Genomic DNA, 23183 nt, shown 5'->3' on the forward strand with positions numbered 1-23183 from the left:
CTGCCTCTGCTAGTGCCCTTCCTAGTTGGTATTTGTGAGGCTCAAATAATGTGTGTATGAGGACACAAAATGCTTGGCACACAACAAGTGCTCCATACAGCATGGCACTTGCCATTTCGATTGTTGTTGCTATCATCATTTTCTGGAAGAGGAAGTTGAGGAAGAAGAGACCCAGAGAAGAGAGGAGAGCCCTCTGCTGGGCTGGAAGCTAGATCCCTGGGTTCTTTTTGTTTTCCTATCCCAATAAATCACTGTCAGGTCCCTGGGTTTTAAGTCTTGAGTTTTTTTGCACTGTGGAGAACTGTGGTTTCTGAGCCCTGTGTGTGGCCTGAAGGCCAGGGTGTCAGTTCTGGAGTCCCTGGAGGGTGAGGAAAGGTTTTGTCTGGGATGTCTACAGCTCAGAGAGAGGTGGAAAGCCTCTGAGAGGGAGACAGTCCATCAGCTGCCCTCAGCCCAGGCCCTGCCCTCAGTCTGAAGCGGGAGACACAGCCCTGCCCAAAAGAACCCTCAGTCTGAAGCGGGAGACACAGCCCTGCCCAAAAGAACCCTCAGTCTGAAGCGGGAGACACAGCCCTGCCCAAAAGAACCCTCAGTCTGAGGGAGAAGACACAGGTCAATCCCAGGAGCCTCTAAGCTAAAGGGCAAAGTCTCTAGTTTAAACTGGGGAACACACAATTCCAACTATAACAGAAACCTAAAGGAAAAAAGGAAAGAAGAAGGAGTCAGCTGTGTCAAATGCACCTGAGAAGTTGAGTAAGATAACAGTGGTTCATTGGTTTTGGCAATACGTAGCACTGTAACCATAACAGACTCTTTAAAGAACAGACTAGAATAGGCTGGGCTCGGTGGCTCACACCTGTAATCCTAGCACTTTGGGAGGCCAAGGCAGGTGGATCATATAAGGCATTTGAAACCAGCCTGGCTAACAGGGTAAAACTTCCTTTACTAAAAATACAAAAAATTAGCTGTGGGTGATGGTGGGTGCCTGTAATCCCAGCTACTCAGGAGACTGAGAGTCACTTGAACCCTGGAGGCAGAGGTTGCAGTGAACCAAGATGGTGCCACTGCAATCTAACCTGGGCAACAGAGTGAGACTCTGCCTCACTAAAAAAAAAAAAAAAAAAAAAAAAAAAACTGGAATAAATTGTAGAGAGATGGAAGGTGAGGGAGTAGAGAAACAAGCAAACAAGTTTGTTGTAAATGAGAGCTAAAAATTGGGGAGGTACCAGCAGAAGAAAGTGGGTCATGGAATAATAATTTAAAAATAGGGCTGGGCATGGTGGCTCACACCTGTAATTCCAGCACTTTGAGAGGCTGAGACAGGAGGAGGAGGGCTTGAGAGCAGGAGTTTGAGACTTAGCCTCGGCAACATAGAGTCCATCTCTACCAAAAAAAAAAAAAAAAAAAAAGCAGGGCATGGTGGTGTGCAACTGTAGTCCCAGATACTCGGGAGGCTGAAGTGGGGAGGATGGTTTGAGTCCAGGAGTTCAAGGCTGCAGTGAGCCATGATGGTGCCACTGCACTCCTGCTTGGGCAAGAAAGCAAGATCCCATCTCTAAAAACAAACAAAAAGACATTAAAGCATGTTTGTGTATTTAAGGGAATGATCCAGAAGGAAGATATTTGTGATGCAGAAGCTTTAAAAAAAAAAAAGGGACAATTACAGTGCTAGAGTTCCTGAGAAGACTAAGATGATGACATTCACTGCACAAGTGGAGGGATTAGCTTGGATGGCTGGGTCCTGTCCCAGCATTAACAGAAGTGAAGGTCAATTTCAGCACCTGTCATAATTTCCTGGGCCCAGTGCAAAATGAAAACGTGGGCCTCCTTATTCCAAAATTATTAAGAATTTCAAAGCTACAACAGAAAAGCATTAAACCAAGCGTGGAGCCTTTCTAAGCCTGGGCCCTGTGAGACTGCAATTTGTATGCCCATGAAGCTGGCCCTGGTCAAGTATGTAATGAGGTCGATGAGGAGGAGGCTGTCCTCTGGGTAAGTCCCTTCTAGGATTGGAAGAGATGACTAAGGCTACTTTCAGCTTCACTGTTCCACAAGATGGGAGGTCATTAGCAACGGAGAGAAGCCAAACTTGCCCCTTTTTAACTTCCAACACTGCCAGATTTGAGTCCAGAGCTTTCTAGAAGTCTCCACGGCATCGGGTGACCATAGCAACTCACGCCAAACTCTAGGGCGCAGGGCTCCGCCCACCGTTTCGTGAACGCGCTCGTTGATTGGCTCAGAAAGTCGACCAATGGCTGGCGAAGCGGGCCGCACGGTCAATGGCCGCGGGCTGGGAGGAAGGCGGGAAGAGAGGGGGAGGAGGCGGGCCTGGGCGGCCGCGCGCGTGCGTGTTTCCGGCTCCGCTGCGGAAGGCGGACGACTGGAGCTGTTGGGCCCAACGCGACGCGAAGCTACGGAGAGAGCGCGGGGCTAGAGTGCAGAGCTCGGGACGTGGATCGGAGCCGGCGCAATGGGCGGAGAGCAGGAGGAGGAGCGGTTCGACGGCATGTTGCTGGCTATGGCTCAACAGCACGAGGGAGGCGTGCAGGAGGTAACGGCCCGCGCGGCGTCGGCCCACCCGGCGGCCCTGGCCATGCTCCTTCCGCCCTTCTCTGCCTTCGAGGGCGGAGACTCACCCCTGGGCTTCGCGGGGTTCTAGGATGCCCCCACATTCTCACTGCGCCCAGCTTCCGGCTCAGCCGCCCGCCGGCAGGTCTCACCGGGTTCGCATCAGTCCCGGGCCCCGGCGCCCCTCAGTAGTTTCTATCTTAGCAATTCCCGCGTCCCTAAGCGTAGGATCCCCCTTTAGTCTCACATATGCCCCCAACCCCGTTTCCCCTTTGATGAAGGCTTCCCAGGAGCATCCCTTAGTAAGAACCATCCCAAATATCGTGATTTGCATCCACCAAGGCTTGGGGCGAGTCGACGAATGTGTGCGGTGTGGGCTCGGGGTGATGTTAGCGCGTGGTCTTGTTAGGCCTTGAATGGGAGAATAGGAGACCTGTGTTCACAATTAGTTTCCACCACCTACCAACTTGGAACCTTTATATCTCTCCAAGCCTCAGTTTCCTTGTCTATGAGACAGCTGCGAATGCCAGTTTCCCGAGAGTAGTGAAGAACAGTGAGTTCTCAGTAATAAGGCTTTTTCATTCAACAAGTATTTGTTGTGTGATTGAGGTGTGTCCCACACTCAATGCGGCCTGGGATGCAAAAACCTGCCCTCGTCCTGATAGAGCTTACAAAGAGCTTTTCAAAGGCATAATTCGTGCCCAGTGACAGACACAGTAACACATACTGTATAAATTATAAGCCAACTGTTAGGGTTCTGGAGTTGGTTTTTCTGAACAGGTACAAAGTTGACTGGGAGCAGTGGCTCACTCCTGTATACCTAGCACTTTGGGAGGTCGAGGCAGGCGAATCACCTGATGTCGGGAGTTTGAGACCAGCCTGACCAACATGGAGAAACCCCTTTTCTACTAAAAATACAAAATCAGCCAGGCGTGGTGATGCATGCCTGTAATCCCAGCTACTTGGGAGGCTGAGGCAGGAGAATCACTTGAACCCGGGAGGCGGAGATTCCAGTGAACTGAGATCGCATGGTTGCACTCTAGCCTGGGCAACAAGAGGGAAACTCCCGTCTCAAAAAAGAAAAGAAAGTCTAAGTTACAGGTAGAAAAGTCTGTCAGGATCAGAACTCTCATTTTCAGAGCCAGAGAACTGACAGGGATTTGCCCAGATCATGCAGTGCGTATGGTCCTGGCCTACACAGGTCAGTGTGCTTCCTGGAGTCCGTGGCTGATTGTATCTCACTGAGGATAGGTTTCTATTCCTATTCTTTGACTTAGGTGTCTGTGGCGACCAAGGACTTCTGAGCCCATTGTGGTGGGGAGAGTGTTTCTAGTTTGCAAGTATGAAAAACCTTCCTGTCTCCATTCCCCTAAATTGTTGATACAAAACTGGATTGGGAAGCGTGTTCATTTTTGAGCAAATTGAAAAAGTGTCTAGAAACAAGAATTGAAACCATTGAGATATGTTCTAGCATCAGATTTAGACTCACTCTTGGGCAAATAAAGGGTTTGTATGTGCTGACCTTAGGTCACCACGAGGTTGTTTCATTCAGCAAGAATTTTATTGAGCATGTACTCATAGCCATATCTGGTGCCCTGCAATGCTGGGTAGACTAAGCCATGGTTTATGGCTCCTATTTGTAAGGTGTTTACCCTCTGCCAGTGGGTCTCTTGCTCTGTGCCATACATTGCTAAAGGCCTCACCTCCATGACCTCATGATCCTTACCAGGTCCCTAGAAATAGGTCCTATATCTTACTCCTGTTCTACAGAGTTAAGAAACTTCTGCAAAGTCAAAAACTAATATATTTCAGTCTGATACTCAAAGCCATGTCTTTAACCACTGGCTACACTTGCACCCCAGCCAGAGTTAGTCCATCTTATCCTCCTTTGAAGTGACTTCATTTGCTCCCCTCCCTCTTGCTTTGACCCAGTAACTTACCCAGTGTCTTTGTTTTTTTTTTTTTCTTTGGAGACAGAATCTCACTCTGTCGCCTAGGCTAGAGTGCATGGCACCATCTTGGCTCACTGGAACCTCTGCTGCCTGGGTTCAAGCAATTCTCCTACATCAGCCTCCCAAGTAGCTGGGACTATAGGTGCCTCTCACTGCCCCCGGCTAATTTTTGTAGTTTTTAGTAGAGATGGAGTTTCACCATCTTGGCCAGGCTGGTCTTGAACTCCTGACCTCGTGATCCACCCACCTCAGTCTCCCAAAATGCTAGAATTACAGGTGTGAGCCACCACGCCTAGCCTTTTTTTTTTTTTTGAGACAAGGTCTCACTTTGTCACCCAGGCTGGAGTGCAGTGGCACGATCTCCACTCACTGCAACCTCTGCCTCCTGGGTTCAGGCGATTCTCCTGCCTCAGCCACCGAGTAGTTGGGATTACAGGTACCCACTACTGCACCCGGCTAATTTTTATGCTTTTGGTAGAGACAGGGTTTCACCATGTTGGCCGGGCCTGTCTTGAACTCCTGACCTCAAATGATCCGCCCACCTGAGCTTCCAAAGTTCTGAGATTACAGGTATGAGCCACCGCGCCTGGCTTTAGCCAGTGTCTTGATGGGCTTTTTACTTTCTGGAGAGGAAAGCTGGGCCCAGGCTTTTCATGCCCTGGATGTAGAGGAGTGTTCTGTACAGTTAGGCTGCTTCTAGCATCACAAGGAAAGTGAAATGTGCACACATCCATGCAGGATATGAGAAATCTGCTTCATGGTAGAAGTGACTAAGATAACCTTATGCAGAGGATGTCTCCTCAGTTGGGAGGCTCAGAGGAAAAATAGTCAAGTTCTAAGTGCCCTCCTAGACAAAAGAAGCTGACTTATGTGCAGTTGAAGGGCTCCCAATATGGCAGCTCCACAGCTTTGATCTTCTCCTCCTCTTTCAGCTTGTGAACACCTTCTTCAGCTTCCTTCGACGCAAAACAGACTTTTTCATTGGAGGAGAAGAGGGGATGGCGGAGAAGGTAAGTGTTAGAAACCGCTGTCCTTTGGGCAGCTCTGTGTCTTCAGAAGAGAAGCTCACCTGGCTTTCCTTTGGCATAATAGTAACATTCAGCAGAAGCAAAATGCCAAATTTGAGGAAGGGAAGCAAGCCTTCCTTTCCTCAAGCTCCACTCCTTGCTCAGTGCTCTACCTACCTTATTTCCCATGATTTTTGCAGTTCTATAAGAGGGGCAGGTGTTAACTATTCCTGCTGAGGAAATTGGCTTAAGAGAGTTTTGTACCTTGTCCAAGGTCTTGCGCTGAGTTGTGGGAGAACCAGGGTTGAACCCAGTCTGTTGTAAACCTGCCTTCTGCCCCTGACACAGTGCCTCTCAGTTCCTTTTCCAATGAGGAGGTTTTATTTTTATTTTATTTATTTATTTTGAGACGGAGTTTCAGTCTTTCGCCACGCTGGAGTGCAGTGGTGCAATCTCGGCTCACTGCAACCTCTGCCTCCTGGGTTCAAGCAATTCTCCTGCCTCAGCCTCCCGAATAGCTGGTATTAAAGGCATCTGCCACCAAGCCCAGCTAATTTTTGCATTTTTATTAGAGATGGGGTTTCACCATGTTGGCCAGGATGGTCTCGATCTCCCGACCTTGTGATCTGTCTGCCTTGGCCTCCCAAAGTGCTGGGGTTCCAGATTTGAACCACCACGCCCGGCCTATTTATTTTTTTGAGACAGAGTCTCACTCTGTTGCCCAGGCTGGAGTGCAGTGGCACGATCTCGGCTCACTGCAATCTCTGCCTCCTGAGTTTAAGCAATTCTCGTGCCTCAGCCTCCCAAGTAGCTGGGATTACAGGCACATGCCACCACGCCCAAGCTAATTTTTGTATTTTTCGTAGAGATGAGGTTTCACCATGTTGGCCAGGCTGATCTCAAACCTCTGACCTCAAGTGATCCACCCACCTCAGCCTCCCAAAGTGCTGGGATTACAGGTGTGAGTCACTGCACCCAGCCTGAGGAGGTTTTAACTAGTTAACCTGGGAGATGAGACTGGGCAAATGTTAGAAACTGATGCTTAGAAAGAAATTTAGGAATACTCAAAGCCACGTCTTCCCAGATCCTGTGACTTAGAGTTCAAGGATTTTTATTTTGTAGTATTGATTCTGAGATCTTGAACTTCTTTCTGATTCCTTAAAGTTGTAATTACATTTTTGAAAATTGTTATATCATGAGGACTGTACTTCACTTAGCAGTTATCTTTTTTTTTTTTTTTTTTGAGACAGAGTCTTGCTCTTGTCACCCAGGCTGGAGTGCAGTGGTACAGTCTTGGTTCATTGCAATGTCCACTTCTTGGGTTCAAGCAATTCTTCTGCCTCAGCCGCCTGAGTAGCTGGGATTACAGGCATGCGCCACCACGCCCTGCGCCATTATCTTTATAATAGACATCAGTAAGAGACATAATAAGGAGACATTTTGCAAACTGTTTTCTGTGGCTTCAAGGTTTTAACAAATTGGTAAACTCTTTAATGTGTCCTGAGGTTTGAGGCTACTCTGTCATAGACACATTACCTAAGAGTAAGAGTCCCATGTTCTTGGTCTAGCTATGTCACCTAGTCGAGTTCCCACCAGTTCTCTGGTTCTTTCCATCTGTAAAATGGGAGAAAATAGACCCCTTCTAGCTCAGGTATTCTTTCTGTGTTGTCACTGTCACCTCTGGTTTTTCTGTGGGCCAGACTACCTTATGATATCAGTAGTCTAATTTTTTTTTTGAGACTGAGTTTTGCTCTTGTTACCCAGGCTGGAATGCAATGGTGCGATCTTGGCTCACTGCAACCTCCGCCTCCTGGGTTCAGGCAATTCTCCTATCTCAGCCTCCTGAGTAGCTGGGATTACAGGCATGCACCACCATGCCCAGCTAATGTTTTGTATTTTTAGTAGAGACGGGGTTTCATCATGTTGACCAGCATGATCTCGATCTCTTGACCTCGTGATCTACCCGCCTTGGCCTCCCAAAGTGCTGGGATTACAGGCGTGAGCCACCGCGCCCAGCTAATAGTCTAATTTTTTGTGTGTATGAGACAGAGTTTCACTCTTACTGCCCAGGCTGGAGTGAAGTGGCGCGATCTCGGCTCATCACAACCTCCACCTCCCGGATTCAAACGACTCGCCTGCCTCAGTCTCCTGAGTAGCTGGGATTACAGGCATGCGCCACCATGCCCAGCTAATTTTGTATTTTTAGTAGAGATGGGATTGCTCCATGTTGGTCAGGCTAGTCTCAAACTCCCGACCTCAGGTGATCTGCCTGCCTCGGCCTCCCAAAGTGCTGGGATTACAGGCGTGAGCTATCGTGCCCAGCCTAAGTTTTTCAATGAATATTTGTTGAACACTTAATGCTTCGGATTGTGTTAGGTCCTATACCAAACCCTTTGGGATTGCAGAGGTGAATACAAATGTTCTTTGTTTTCATGGATCTCACAGTGTAGCCAAAAAAAAAAACCAACCAAGCAGTAAAAAAGTAGTGGTTCTTGGGGCAGAAGCCCTGGGAACATAAAACTAACCTAGGAAGGGGGCTCAGAGAAGACTTTTTGAGGAAGCGATGCTTCAGGTATGAAGGATGAATAGCTGGAAGAAGGGAGAGAGGTGAACCCTGGTGTGTGTGTATTTGAGGCAGGGTCTTGCTCTGTTGTCTCAGTTGGAGCACAGCAGTGCAGTCTACCCACCTTAGCTTCCCAAAGTGCTGGGACTACCTAATTTTTCTTAACTATAAGAGGGGGTAATCCTTATCTCACAAGGCTGTTAGGAGGATTAAAAAAAGGTGGCCAGGTGCAATGGCTTACTTTTGGGAGTACTTGGGGAGGCTGAGGCGAGCAGATCATGAGGTCAAGAGATCAAGACCATCCTGGCCAACGTGGTGAAACCCTGTCTCTACTAACAGTACAAAAATTAGCCAGGTATGGTGGCATGTGAGTGTAATCCCAGCTACTTGGGAGGCTGAGGCAGAAGAATCGGTTGAACCCGGGAGGTTGCAGTGAGCCAAGATCACACCACTGCATTCTAGCCTGGCAACAGAGTGAGACTCTGTCTTTAAAAAAAAAAAGAGCCAGGCGCGGTGACTCAAGCCTGTAATCCCAGCACTTTGGAGATGACATTGATTCTGAAGTAAGCCCTAGCCCTGCCTTAATAACAATGGACTCTCCCGGGCTGGACGTGGTGGCTCACGCCTATAATCCCACCACTTTGGGAGGCCGAGGCGGGCAGATCATGAGGTCAAGAGATCAAAACCATCCTGGCCAACATGGTGAAACCCCGTCTCTACTAAAAATACAAAAATTAGCTGGGTGTGGTGGCGTGCGCCTGTAGTCCAAACTACTCGGGAGGCTGAGGCAGGAGAATTGCTTGAATCTGGGAAGCGGAGGTTGCAGTGAGCTGAGATTGTGCCACTGCACTCCAGCCTGGCAACTGGTGACAGAGTGAGATTCTGTCTTTAAAAAAAAAAAAAAAGAAAAGGCAAAGGTCCACAATCCACTTCAGAATCCCTTGGGGCCACATGTGTTTTGGGATTTAATTATTTGGATTTCAGGAAGACCATGCAGTGTATATAATGTACATTATATAAAATACTCCAATCCCAGGGCTAGGAGCTGTGTCCTATAACAAAACACATTAATACTTCTGCAGAGAAATATATATATCAATATACATACCAAGTGGAAGAAACGAAGGATGTAAATACCTCATGCCACAAACTTATAAAATATACAAAAGCACTTTTGGTTTTTATAGTTTTGGGGGTAGGACTTGTAGACTTGAGTACAGCCATAGTGATCTAATCAATATGATACTGATAGAAGAAGAGAAAATGGACCAGTGAAATGGAATAGAGAATCCTGAAATAAAGTCTAGCATTTATGAGGATTAAATATGTCTAATGTGGTAATTCAGTTCATTAGGCAAAGCATGATTTAATAAGTCTTACTGCTACATGGATTTTTTTTGGTTAAAACAAAATTTACCATCTGTCATACTTTATAAAAATAAATTACAGATAAGTCTTGTAAGGAAAGCTAGGAAACTAGTCTTGTGTGGGGGAGACTTGAAGATTAGAAAACTGGAAGCTGTAAAAGAAGAGGTAGCTGTTCTGTTTGCCTCTTCAAATGCTGAAAATTTGTAAATGGTAAAAGAGACATTTAAGTCAATTGAAGAATACTAGATTATGAGAAAATATGCAATGCAGAGGACAAATACCATTTAATTGTTAATTTCATATTTAGGAACTCATAAATAAAAATTAGCCAGACCTCATGGCACATGCCTCTAGTCTCACCTACTTGGGAGGCTGAGGTAGGAGGATTGCTTGATCCTGGGAGGTTGAGGCTGCAGTGAGCTGTGATTGCACCATTACACTCCAGGCTGGGTGACAGAGCAAGACTTTGTTTCCAAAAACACAAAACAAATCCCACAATGAGGTACTATCTCACATCTGTTAGGATGGCATCTATTAAAAGGAAAAACAAAATAACAAGTGTTGACAAAGATAGGGAGAAACTGGAACCCTTGTACACTGTTGGTGAGAATGTCAAATGGTGCATTTGCTATGGAAAACATTATGGCAGTTTCTCAAAAAATTAAAAATAGAACTATCATATGGTCCAGCAGTCGTGCTTATGGATATATACCCCAAAGAAGGATTGAAAGGAGGATTTATTTGCACGCCCATGTTCACAGCAGCATTTTTCACAATAGCCAAAAAGTGGAAGGAACCAAAGGCTCCATCAGCAGGTGAATGGATAAACAATGTGATTTAGACATATTCTGGGATGCTAGTCTGCCTTAAAAGGGAAAGAAATCTTGTCCCATACATGGATGTACCTTTGAGGACCTCATGTTACATGAAATAAGCTGGTCACAAAAGGACAAATACAGTCAATCCTTTGTATCCATGGGCTCTGCATCCATGGGTTTAACAAACTGCTGATGGAAAGTATTTGAAAAAAAATTTTTTTTTGGCCAGGTGCGGTGGATCATGAGATCAGGAGTTCAAGACCAGCCTGGCCAAGATGGTGAAACCCCGTCTGTACTAAAAATACAAAAGTTAGCTGGGTATGGTGGTGGGTGGCTATAATCCTAGCTACTTGAGGCTGAGGCAGAGAATTGCTTAAACCCAGGAGGCGGCAGAGGTTGTAGTGAGCCAAGATCATGCCATTGCACTCCAGCCTGGGCAACAGAGCAAGACTCCGTCTCGGGTAAAAAAAAAAAAAAGAAATTAAATGACTATACAGTAATAAAAAATAATATGAATTAAGCCCAGCATGGTGAGCACACCTGTAATCCTAGCTACTTGGGTTGCTGAGAGGGAGGATTGCTTGAGCCCGGGAGTTTGAGATCAGCCTGGGCAACATAGCAAGACCCTGCCTCCCCCCTCAAAAAAAAAAACTCCACAAATTTTAAAAAACACAATCTAATTATTTACGTGCATATCACTTACGTTGTATTAGATATTAAGTAATCTAGAGATGATTGAGAATATACAGGAGGATGCATGTAGGTTATATGCAAATAAAATACCATTTTAAATTTATTTATTTATTTTAACAGAGTCTCACTCTGTTGCCAGGCTGGAGGGTAGTGCATCGATCTTGGCTCACTGCAACCTCTGCCTCATGAGTTCAAGCTATACTCCTGCCTCAGCCTCCCAAGTAGCTGGGACCACAGGTGTGTGGCACTACACCCAGATAATTTTTGTATTTTTGATAGAGACGGGGTTTCACCATGTTGGCCAGGATGGTCTCAATCTTTTGATCTCATGATCCGGCTGCCTCAGCTTCGCAAAGTGCTGGGATTAGAGGTGTGAGCCACGGCGCCCTGCCTAAGATGCCATTTTATATAAGGGACTTATCCTGGGATATAGTGTTGGGGAGTGGTCCCAGAACCAATCCTCATGGGTATGATAGGACTGCCATATTGCATGCCACTTATATATAATTGAAGGTGTATTTTTGGATTAGTAGATATCTTGTGACTTTTTTTTTTTTTTTTGAGATGGAGTTTTACTCTTGTTGTCTGGGCTAGAGTGCAGTCACACGATCTCAGCTCACTGCAGTCTTCGCCTCCTGGGTTCAAGCCATTCTCCTGCCTCAGCCTCCTGAGTAGCTGGGACTCCAGGTGCATGCCACTGCACCCAGCTAATTTTTGTATTTTTAGTAGAGACAGGTTTTGCCATGTTGGCCAGGCTAGTCTCAAACTCCAGTAGCCTAACACCTGAGCTCAGGTGATCCACCTGCCACAGCCTCACAAAGTGCTGGGATTACAGGCATGAGCCACCATGCCTGGCCTACAAAAACAAACCAAAAAAAAATTTAAAGAATTTTTAAAAATAAATCACAAGAGACCTCTTTTTTTTTTTTTTTTTTTGAGGCAGGGTCTTGCTCTGTTGCCCAGGCTGGAGTGCAGTAGCACAATCTCAGCACACTGCAACCTCTGCCTTCCACGGTCAAGCAATTCTCTGCTCCCAAGTAGCCGGGATTACAGGCGCCCGCCACCACATCCAGCTAATTTTTTTTGTATTTTTAGTAGAGACATCTTGACCAGCCTGGTCTCATCATCTTGACCAGCCTGGTCTTAAACTCTTGACCTCGTGATCCAACCACTTCGGTCTCCTAAAGTGTAGGGATTACAGGCGTCAGCCACCGAGCCCGGCCTGCAGTTTGTTTTTTGAAGACATATTGTTGTTTGTCCTGGCAAAGTTTCCCACATTCTGGATTCTGCGTATTGCATCCTAAGAATGGTTTTTACTCACAACAGTTTTGACACCAAATGTATGGGTTTTTTCCACCACTTAACCAGTCTCCAGTTCTCTAGACCCCAACTGAGTGTCCTACAGTTCAATTGAATTCTGACACTAACTGCCCAGAATTATTGCAGACTGCATAGGTTAAGGACTCAGTCCCATAAGGCTGCCCCCACTTGACACACCAGTCATAAGTTCCAGGTTCCCTCGTGTACTTCTGATCAACCAGCTGTAAACTGGGGCTTCCCATGACCACCTTTTCAGGTTTAATAATTTGCTAGAATGATTCAGAACTCAGCAAAGTGCCTTATTTACTGTCACTGGTTTATTATAAAAGACATAACTCAGAAACAGCCAAATAGCTGTGTAGGGTTAGGTATGGGGGTGGGGCGTGGAGCCTCCATGTCTTCTCTGGGTGTGCCACCCTCCCAACACCTTGATGTATTCACCAACCTAGAAATTCCAAACCCCATTGTTTAGGGGTTTTTGTTTTGAGACAGGTTCTCACTCTGTCATGCAGGTTGTGGTGCAGTGGCGCACTCTCGGCTCACTGTAATCTTTGGGTCATAGCAACCTCCGGCTCCCAGGCTCGAGCAATCCTCTCACCTTATCATCCTGAGTAGCTGGGATTGCAGGCATGTGCCACCATGCCCAGCTAATTTTTTCATATTTTTAGTACAAACGGGGTCTCGCCATGTTGCCCAGGCTAGTCTTAATTCTTGAGCTCAAGCAATCTGCCCACCTCGGCCTTCCAAAGTGCTGGGATTACTGGTATGAGCCACTGTGCCCAGAAACTTAAATATTTGCATAGATGTAGTTCCCCAGTGAGCTAGCATTGTATTCATTTATTTAATTTGTTTATTTTTTTTTTGAGACAGAGTCTTGCTCTGTCTCCCAGGGTGGAGTATAGTGATGTGTGATCATGGCTCACTGCAGTCTTGACCTCCCAGCCTCAAGCAATCTCCCTACCTCAGTCTCCCAAGTAGCTGGAACTACAGGCATGTACTATTATACTTAGCTAATTTTTGTATTTTTTGTAGAGACGGGTCTTCCTATGTTGCCCAGGCTGGTTTCAAACTCCTGTGCTCAAGTGATCTGTCTGCCTCTGCTTCCCAAAGTGCTGAGATTACAGATGGAGCCCCCATGCCCAACCTGGATTAGCAACTTTTTTTTTTTTTTTTTTTTGAGACAGAATCTCGCTCTATCGCCCAGGCTGGAGTGCAGTGTCGTGGTCTTGGCTCACTGCAAGCTCTACATCCTGGATTTGAGCGATTCTCCTGTCTCAGCCTCTGGAGTAGCTGGGACTGTAGGCGCGTGCCACCACGCCCAGCTTTTTTTTTGAGATGGAGTTTTACACTTGTTACCCAGGCTGGAGTGCAATGGCGAGATCTCAGCTCACCACAACCTCTGCCTCCTAGGTTCAAGCAATTCTCCTGCCTCAGCCTCCCAAGTAGTTGGGGCTACAGGTGCACACCACCATGCCCAGGTAATTTTTGTATTTTTAGTAGAGATGGGGTTTCACCATGTTAGGATGGTCTCGATCTCTTGACCTCGTGATCCACCCGCCTCGGCTTCCCGAAGTGCCGGGATTATAGGCCTGAGCCACCACGCCCAGCCTTTTTTTTTTTTTGTATTTTAAATAGAGATGGGGATTCACTGTGTTAGCCAAGGATGGTCTCAATCTCCTGACCTTGTGATCCGCCTGCCTTAGCCTCCCAAAGTGCTGGGATTACAGGCGAGAGTCACTGCGCCCAGCCTGGATTAGGATTTTAATAACAGCTATTTCATGAAATTCTTCTGCCTTCTGAAAAGTATTTGAGAAGGCTGGCATGGTGTAGTCCCAGCTACTTGAGAGGCTTAGGTGGGAGAATCACTTGAGCCCAGGAGTTTGACACCAGCTTGGGCAACATAGTGAGACTCCCCCATCTCATGGAAGGAAAAAAGAGAAGAAAGAGGGGGAAAAAGATAGAAAAAAAAAGTTCTATGGGAGTTTTTGGGAAGGAAAGAGGGCACTTATTTGTTGAGAATCCCAAAAGGTTTTGGGAAGATGTGGCTTCTGAATGGCCTTGAAAGAGAAAGTAGGATTTGGACTGGGGATTGGCAGAAGGGTGTTCCCAGGTGCAGGAAACAGAAGGAACAAGGCCCAGGGTTGGGGAAGCGTGTGTTAGGAATAGAATTACAGAGGAAAAGCCTAAATCCACCTGGGAGAGGGTATGGCTGTGACCTGCACACTTGGGTCTGATCTTGAGGACTGAGGAAGAACTCCCAGGAGATCAAGGTCAGCAAGGAGCAGGCCAGGTAGAAGGACCTGTGCAGGGAGAGGTTGAGAGGCATAGGCTCTGCATTGCAGGCCATGGGGAGCTGTGGTCCATTCTACATCGGGGCTGCTGACATTTTTGCAAGAGGTCCAGACCCAGTAAGTGACAAGTTTGACCTTAGGCGGTAAGGATAGTGGAATGGTATATCTGGCATGATTGGTACCAGATGATGTTCACAGATGACTCTTTGCTTTCTCCTTGGGCACTGGATGGTTGGTGATGCCACTCCTTAAATTGGGAACCACAGGAAGAGAAGAAGGTTGCTGAGGGTACTGGCTTATGGATGAGGCAGGGCAGGGGAGGCCCCAGTTGGCTCTGAGGATCACAGCAGGCGGTCCCTGTTGCACTTCGAGTAGTCAAAGAACCTTTTGGATCTGTGCCTTAGATGAGGGCCTGCCTGCTCTTCCCCTCCCATTTCTCTTTCCTCTAGACATCACCAAAGCTACTACCTTTCAGTCCCTATTTTCCTAGGGTCCTGTGTCAGGGCAGCTAGGAAGTGGTTAAAGGGGTAGGGTATGGGTCCATTGTTCCAGCAGATAAGGATAGGGTAGGTGGGGGAAGTAGAATTTCTCAGGTGGCCCTGGGTGAGAATCCCTGCCAAAGTTAGCCCCTGTTGTTTACTCTTTGGAGTATGTCATCCCCCTCAGATGTGTTGTGGATCCCCTGTCCCACTCCACCCCTGGGGTGGTCAGGTTCAGGACCTCACACCTTCACATTCAACTTAAATACCCCTCAAGGTCTGCCCTACCCAGGCTGATAGGAACCACTCTACTCCTCATCTCCCAGCCTAGCTCAGGGAAAGCTTATGCTCACGTAAGCCTATTGAATGGTTTGGGGTACTGTCCTGGGCCTCTTCTGGGGGAGAGTGACAGGCTTGGCTTTAGAGCAGGCCCAGCCCTCCCCACCCTGGTTGGCTGTGGTTCCCAAAGATGTGTCCAGTGACTGAAGCTTGAGTCTGTGACAACCTCTGGGTAGGCTTCCACACCCCTGGGGTTATCTGTCTGAGGCTGGGCCTCGGTCAAGCTTATGGGAGGAGGGGTCAGAGGCTGCTGTGATTGGCCTTGACTCTGCCTGGTGGTTTAGCTCTGCCCTTGCTTAACCTCCAAGAGCTAGGAAAGAACAGTACAAATGGGATGTGACGTGATTCAGTGGAGCTGGGAGAGGGGAGGGCCCTGCTCCCACCTCCCTTTGGCCCCTGGTTGGCAAATGGCTTTAGTTCAAGGTCTCTCTGATGAGGGACTTGGGACCAAGGCCCTGTGGTGGAACTGCCTCTGCTGGCACAATTATCTCATGACCTGTTGTTTCTATTGACAGCAGAATGGCCTCCCCTACCAGTTTAACTCGTGGTTTAGGGAGCACTTTTGGTGCTCTTTAACCTTGTAGAGTGTGGAGCTACTGTAGTGTGGCATGAGGCTGGGGGTTTGGGAATAGCAGTAGAAATTGGCGTCAAATGGGTGGGAATCCACAGGGCATAGCTGAACCCCAGGTCTGGGGGCCCCAGGGTGACTTCTGTGCCCTTCAGCCCCTGCAGAGCTTTCCCTGCAGTTCTGCCTTAGAGATGCTTGAAAGAGGGTTTATTGACCACTGATCACATGGTGAGTGCCCTGCAAGGCCTCTAAGGGTGTGTGCGTGTGTGTGCACATGCACACTGTGTATGAGTTGGCATTGAGTTGACTTTCCTAAGGGTATGTTCCTGGGCCAGAGGTGAAACTTCAACACTTGACTGGTTGAGTTGGTCTGCCAGATGACCTGACAGAGGGGACTAGACATTCTAGGCAAAGAACAACACATGCCAAGATTGCTTTTATTTATTTTGAGACAGGATCTTGCTCTGTTGCCCAGGCTGGTGGCGCAATCTCTGCTTACTGCAACCTCTGCCTCCTGGGTTCAAGTGATTCTCCCAGCCTCAGACTCCCAGGTAGCTAGGGCTACAAGCGTGTGTCACCACACCTGGCTAATTTTTATATTTTTAGTAGAGACAGGGTTTCACCATGTTCGCCAGGCTGGTCTCGAACTCCTGACCTCAGGTGATCTGCCCGTCTTGGCCTCCCAAAGTGCTAGGATTATAGACGTGAGCCACTGTGCCTGGCCTCGCACTGGGCTCTTGATGTATGCTGTCATACTCAATCCTCATGACGGATAAGGAAACCGAGGCTTAGAGTCAAAGTTGTTCACTTGTCTAAGGTCAGGAACCAAATAATGACAGTTGGCCATAGTATGGGGGGTTAGTTAGCCCTTGGGTGGCAGGGAGGCTGGCTAGCACATCATGGCGTGGAAACATCCTGAGAAGGTGTAGTGGAGAAAAAGGATTTGAAGTTGACAGCTTGCTGGCTGGAGAGAGGGGGACCAGGCTCTTCTCTCAAGAAAGCTCCCTGACCTTCTGCTAACGTGGACTTCCTGGGTGTGACATCAAGTCTTGCGTAACTGGACTGTGGTCTTGGATGCACTAAGAGTAAGAGTGATCAGTCAGAGGAGCAGGTCACTGTGGGCCTGAGAACTGAGGAAAGGCTTCTAAGGGACTGAGGCTTGAGTTTTTGCTTGTAACAGCATCACTTTTTTATTTTGTTTTTTTGAGACAGAGTCTCCCTCTGTCATCCAGGCTCAAGTGCAGCAGTGCGATCTTGGCTCACTGCAACCTCCACCTCCCTGATTCAAGCAGTTCCCCTGCCTCAGCCTCCCAAGTAGCTGGGATCACAGGAGCACGCTCAGCTAATTTTTTTGTATTTTTAGTAGAGACAGGGTTTCACCATGTTGGCCAGACTGGTCTCGGATTCTGGACCTCAGGCAGTCTGCCTGCCTTGGCCTCCCAAAGTACTGGGATTACAGGTGTGAGCCACTGCACCCAGCCAAGCGTGCACTTTTAAAAACAGCCAGTTTATTGAGACAGGTGGTTTGCATGTATTCTCATTTCAGCTCTATGAGATAGATGTATTTTCCTCATTTTGCAGATGAGGAAACCGAGGTTCTGAGTGTAGTGCTTTGCCCTTGCACCCAGCAGGTAGAGGGAGGGCTGGACTCCAGGCTATGGGACACTGTCCCCTGCTCTGATGCCTCATGATCTTTCTTCCCTCTCCAGCTTATCGCTCAGACTTTTAGCCACCACAATCAGCTGGCACAGAAGGCCCGGCGGGAGAAGAGAGCCCGGCAGGAGGCTGAGCGGCGGGAGAAGGCGGAGCGGGCGGCCAGGCTGGCCAAAGAAGCCAAGTCAGAGACCTCAGGGCCTCAGATCAAGGAGCTAACTGATGAAGAGGCAGAGAGGCTGCAGCTAGAGATTGACCAGGTGAAGGGTGGGCTTCCCTCCTCCATTCCTCAGATCCCCACTGGCACTGAGCAGTGGGGTCCTGTTGCCAACTGCTGTGTTCTTTGCCCCAGAAAAAGGATGCAGAAACTTATGAGGCCCAGCTCAAGAATGGCAGCCTTGACTCCCCAGGGAAGCAGGTGAGATGGACTGGAGGCACTTGGGATGAGATAGGAGTTTGGAACTTCCAGGGAATCTCCTGTCTACTGCCTTCTCTGGAATACCCTTCCTTATCCTATCTCCTCCCCTCCTGGCTTTGGGAATCTTCCCCATGCTTTAAGATCACGCTCAGAGACATTGAACCAAAGGATCCAGGTTAAAAAAAAATAAAAACCCATTGACCATAACCCATTTATGGCAGAAAAACCCAAGCGCCAGAGAGGGCAGTGCCTATTACAGGTCCCATCTGAGGTTGCCTGTGTTCTGTGGGCCCAGCCATATCCTTTGTCACATGGTATAATAGTCTGAGCTCCTCTCAGGCGGAGATCAGAACCAAGTTTTACCTGGTTCCCAGTGGACCAAGGCTTGGGGATCTGCCCCTCTGTGGAGTGGGCAGGGACCAGGTCTCTTTTCTTTTGTGGCTGTATGCCCAGTGCTAGCTCTGGGCTTGGCCCAGTGAGGAGGGTTCATTCTGTATCTGTTCACGTCTGTTAAGTAAGTAGCTAAGTGTCCCTGATTGTAAGCAGGAGACTGAGGAAGATAATGAGGAGGAAGACGAGAAGGACAAAGGAAAACTGAAGCCCAACCTAGGCAACGGGGCAGACCTGCCTAATTACCGCTGGACCCAGACCCTGTCGGAACTGGACGTGAGTGGCAGGGACTAGAGGTGAAGCTTAGGGAGCCAGCTTGGGGTGCTGGCAGCACTTGGTGGCCCCTCCTGACTGCCTCTGCCCTATGCAGCTGGCAGTCCCTTTCCGTGTGAACTTCCGGCTGAAAGGGAAGGACGTCGTGGTGGACATCCAGCGGCGGCACCTCCAGGTGGGGCTCAAGGGGCAGCCAGCAATCATCAGTGGGGAGCTCTACAACGAAGTGAAGGTGGAGGAGAGCTCATGGCTCATTGAGGATGGCAAGGTGGTGACTGTGCATCTGGAGAAGGTATGTGAGGCCCAGCTCTTCTTGCATGGGGTGTTGATGGAAGAATAAGGGAGGATATGTGCCTATTTTACTCCGGAGCCATGCTGGGGGCATTCTGGAGTTATCTTACTTAATTCCCATGACAACACTCTTTAAAGTAGGTCTGTCCCTATTTTTTTTTTCTTAAAGACGAGTCTCACTCTGTTGCCCAGGCTGGAGTACAGTAGCACCTTCTTAGCTCACTGCAGCCTTGAACTCTTGGACCCAAGCAATTCTCCCGCCTCATCCTCCTGAGTAGCTAAGACTACAGGTGTACACCACAATGCTCGGCTAATTTTTGTCGTTGATTTTTTTTTTTGTAGAGATTGGGGTAGAGGGTGGTCTCCTTATATTTCCCAGACTGGTCCTGAACTCTTGGCCTCAAGTGATCGTCCCATCTCAGCCTCCCAAAGTGCTGAGATTACAGGTTTGAGTTAGGAAAAGAAATCACTGATTTACCCAAAAGCTCATACCTCTGGGAAGGGGTGGAGTCAGGATTGAAACAGGCTTAGATTCTAAGGCTGCTTTTTTTTTTTATTTTTTATTTTGAGACAGAGTCTTGCTCTGTCGCCCGGGCTAGAGTATAGTGGCATGATCTCAGCTCACTACAACCTCCACCTCCCAGGTTCAAGCAAGTCTCCTGTCTCAGCCTCCTGAGTAGCTGGGATTACAGGTGCCTACCACTGTGCTTGGCTAATTTTTGTATTTTTAGTAGAGATGGGGTTTCACCATCTTGGCCAGGCTGGTCTGGAACTCCTGACCTCGTGATCCACCCGCCTTGGTCTCCCAAAGTGCTGGGATTATAGGCTTGAGCCACCGCACCCGGCCCAGCTGCTGCTTTTTTACTAGGTTTGTACATGCATTCAATTTATCAAATACTTGAATACCTACTCTGTGCCAGATACCGTTCTTGTTCTAAGTGCTGGAGAGAGAACAGTGAACAAAACGTAGGAAAAGCAGTGCCCTCAGGGAGTCTACATTCTCAATCTCACTGCCTTTGCAGAGAGATGGGACACAGACACCAGTAAATAAAGGTGGTCTCTGAAAAGGGCCAAGAGTCTTAAGAACTTCCCAGGCACGTAAGGCCCTGTCCCAGCCTGCCTGACTAGCACTGGCTGCCCTCACTCACCCCTCCATGCCCCTGCACTTGCTTTTCCTCCCAACCGGAATGTCTTTCCCTGCCTTTTAAATTTATTTTTTATTTTTTGAGGCAGGGTCTTGTTCTCTTACCCAGGCTGGAATGCAGTGGCGCAATCACGGCTCACCACAGCCTTGACCTCCTGGGCTCAAACGACCCTCCCACCTCAGCTTCCTGAGTAACTGCAAGCGCCACCCTACCTGTCTAATTTTTAAATGTTTTTTGTAGTGACAGGGTCTCATTATGTTGCCCAGGCTGGTCTGAAACTCCTGGGCTCAAGGGATCTTTCTGTCCCAAAGTGTTGGGACTATGGGTAGGATCATTGCACCTGGCACTTCCGTGCTTAAAAAATTTTTCTGGCTAGGCACGGTGGCTCACACCTGTAATCCCAGCACTTTGGGAGGCTGTGGTGGGCAGATGACAAGGTTAGGATTAGAGACCAGCCTGGTCAACATGGTGAAACTCCATCTCTACTAAAAATACAAAAAATTAGCCAGTGGTGGTGGGCACCTGTAATCCCAGCTACTAGGAAGGCTGAGGCAGGAGAATTGCTTGAACCCAGGAGGCAGAGGTTGCAGTGAGCCGAGATTGTTCCCCTGTACTCCAGCTTGACTCCATCTAAAAAAAAAAAAAATTGTTTTTTTCTTCTCATTTTAAATCTGGTGTACTGCTTTCTGTCTTAAGGCTCAGCCCAAGTGTCACTTTCGAACTTTTCTCCCTCCACCCTGGATGAGTATCTCCCTTTCTGCTTTCTTCTTCCCCTTATCACACTGATTTGTAACTGTTTGCCTCTGTGCCTCCCCTAGTTGCAGGGAGGGCAGAGTCTTGCTCATTTGTACCTCTGGACCCAGCACAGGCCTGCATGGGTCTCAGGTGCGGATATGGATGGGAGAGAGTTTGGTTGTGAAAGGGTTTAAGGGGTGATTCCTGGTGCACAAAGCAGGCCACCTCCCTCCCCCTGGTTCTCTTCACAGATCAATAAGATGGAATGGTGGAGCCGCTTGGTGACCAGTGACCCTGAGATCAACACCAAGAAGATTAACCCTGAGAATTCCAAGGTGAGCCCTGGCTGGTTGGGGGAGCTTCAGCAGGAAGGTGAGGGCCTTAGGTGTTTCCAGAGCTTTACCCATCCCTGTCACTGCCTGTCCCCAGTTGTCAGACCTGGACAGTGAGACCCGCAGCATGGTGGAAAAGATGATGTATGACCAGAGACAGAAGTCCATGGGGCTGCCAACCTCAGATGAACAGAAGAAACAGGAGATTCTGAAGAAGTGAGCAATTCAGAGATGGGGTTGGGGGAGGGTGGGTGCCTGGGGGCTTAGACAGCACTGAATGCATCATTGAGCCACCTCAGGAGCTGCCCTGCCCCCTTTCCAGCCGTGTTTATGGCTTTATGGCTTTGGCTTGCCTACTCTAGTCACTTGCTGAGGTCATCTTGAGGGCAAGGCCAGCTCATGATAGGAGGGAAGGGGTAACAGCTGGTCATTGCCACCTACAGGAAAACGATGCCAGTGTTGGCACCTCAGCTTCCAGCCTCAGGGCTCAGATGGGCCTGATACCCTGGCCTCGCTCCTGCCCGGCCTGGCTCGGTATTGCTGAAGTCTAAAGAGATTAGATTTGACACGGGGGTGCCGGGAGAAGGGACAGCTTTAGAAGAGAAGGATGAGCTGTTTCATCATCTTCCTGATTCCCTTTCTCCAGGTTCATGGATCAGCATCCGGAAATGGATTTTTCCAAGGCCAAATTCAACTAGCCCCTGTTTTTTCCTCCCTGAACTCTTGGGGCTGAGCTGCAGTCACCCAACTTTCTTTCCCACTCTTCTCTGGGACTTGTGGGCCTCAGGGCTTGGGGCAGGCATGGGACTGGCCCAGGCACACAGGTCCCAGGGTATCAGGAGAAAGGCTGAGGCTTGGGGTCCTGTCCTCCCCAGTTGGCCTACTGTTACACATTAAAGCAATTTGCCCAGCTCCTTCTGTGTCCTCTCTTGTCTCTGGCCTTTCTCTGGGGCACAGGCCCTTTATGGCTGCTGCTGGGAACTGGGAGTTTGGCTTCTAGCCTAGATTCTGCCATGTGACCTAGAGCAAGTCCTTGCCCCTTTGTGGGCCTCAGTTTCTTAAAGGGAAGATTATGATTCTGAGCAAAGGTTGAGTTTTTCTGGCTACAGAGACTAGAACACATGTCACATTCTCAAAGGAGCACATGACCCAGCAGTTTTAAGACCACTGGACTTGTTGATCCAATTCTCACTTCCCACTGCAGCGGGCCTGCCCTCTAGCCCTCAAGTGTTCTTCAAACTAGAGACACTTGTGTCCCAGGCAGAAGAGCAGCAAGGGTCGAGGTGACACTGCCTGGCTCAGGGGAGGAGTACCAGGGGGATGGCCCAGGCCTCAGATCTGTGTGTGTGGTACAGTGACCTTGCTAGGAGGACAGAGTAAAGTCCAGTGAGGCCCCACTGTTTGTGTCTCTAACCTGGACCTCTGCAGATTCTAGGCCTTCTCAGAGCCAGCTCCCAGGGCAGTGCCAGAGCTGTAGAGGCACTCCTCTCTGCTCAGATCCAGCCCAGAGAGGTGAACCCTGCCCCACTTTGGCTAGAGGATGGCGGTCAGAGTGCTTGGGCCACAGAAGTTATAGCAAGAATGTCTAGGTTGACTTGCTGTGAGTGTTTAGTTCTCTGGCCCCTAAATTTCTGGAACACAGATGTCTTTTATAGAATTACAGAATAGCTGGGCACGGTAGCTCATGCCTATAATCCTAGCACTTTGGGAGGCCAAGGTAGGTGGATCACTTGATGTCAGGAGTTCAAAACCAGCCTGGTCAACGTGGGGAAAGTCCGTCTCTGCCAAAAATGCAAAGAATTAGCTAGGTGTGGTGCACGTCTGTAATCACAGCTACTTGGGAGGCTGAGGCAGGCAAATCACTTGAACCCGGTAGGCAGAGATTGCTCTGTAATCACAGCTACTTGGGAGGCTGAGGCAGGCAAATCACTTGAACCCGGTAGGCAGAGATTGCGGTGAGCCGAGATCATGCCACTATAC

At 48.5% G+C, this 23183-nt stretch overlaps 1 protein-coding gene across 1 annotated transcript; it reads left to right on the forward strand.

Moving 5' to 3' along the window:
- The first annotated feature begins 2366 nt into the window (after positions 1–2366).
- On the forward strand, positions 2367–22117 carry NUDC (nuclear distribution C, dynein complex regulator). Its single transcript, XM_012440058.2, has 9 exons — positions 2367–2551; positions 5453–5530; positions 17676–17879; positions 17972–18037; positions 18584–18703; positions 18798–18992; positions 21123–21206; positions 21301–21419; positions 21850–22117. The coding sequence occupies exons 1-9, from the start codon at positions 2471–2473 to the stop codon at positions 21899–21901; spliced, it is 999 nt and encodes a 332-aa protein (XP_012295481.2). The 5' UTR covers positions 2367–2470; the 3' UTR covers positions 21902–22117.
- Positions 22118–23183: the final 1066 nt, after the last annotated feature.

Source organism: Aotus nancymaae, unplaced genomic scaffold (genome assembly GCF_030222135.1).
Source record: "Aotus nancymaae isolate 86718 unplaced genomic scaffold, 86718_ANA_hifiasm-v0.15.2.pri h1tg000053l, whole genome shotgun sequence".
Classification (NCBI taxonomy): Eukaryota; Metazoa; Chordata; class Mammalia; order Primates; family Aotidae; genus Aotus; species Aotus nancymaae.

Bases quoted from the DNA above. Each gene is read 5' to 3' on its own strand.
- NUDC (XM_012440058.2), top strand. From the start codon at position 2,471: ATGGGCGGAGAGCAGGAGGAGGAGCGGTTCGACGGCATGTTGCTGGCT. The intron at 18,038-18,583 runs GTGAGATGGACT...GATTGTAAGCAG, and splicing joins TTGACTCCCCAGGGAAGCAG to GAGACTGAGGAAGATAATGA. The intron at 21,207-21,300 runs GTGAGCCCTGGC...GCCTGTCCCCAG, and splicing joins TTAACCCTGAGAATTCCAAG to TTGTCAGACCTGGACAGTGA.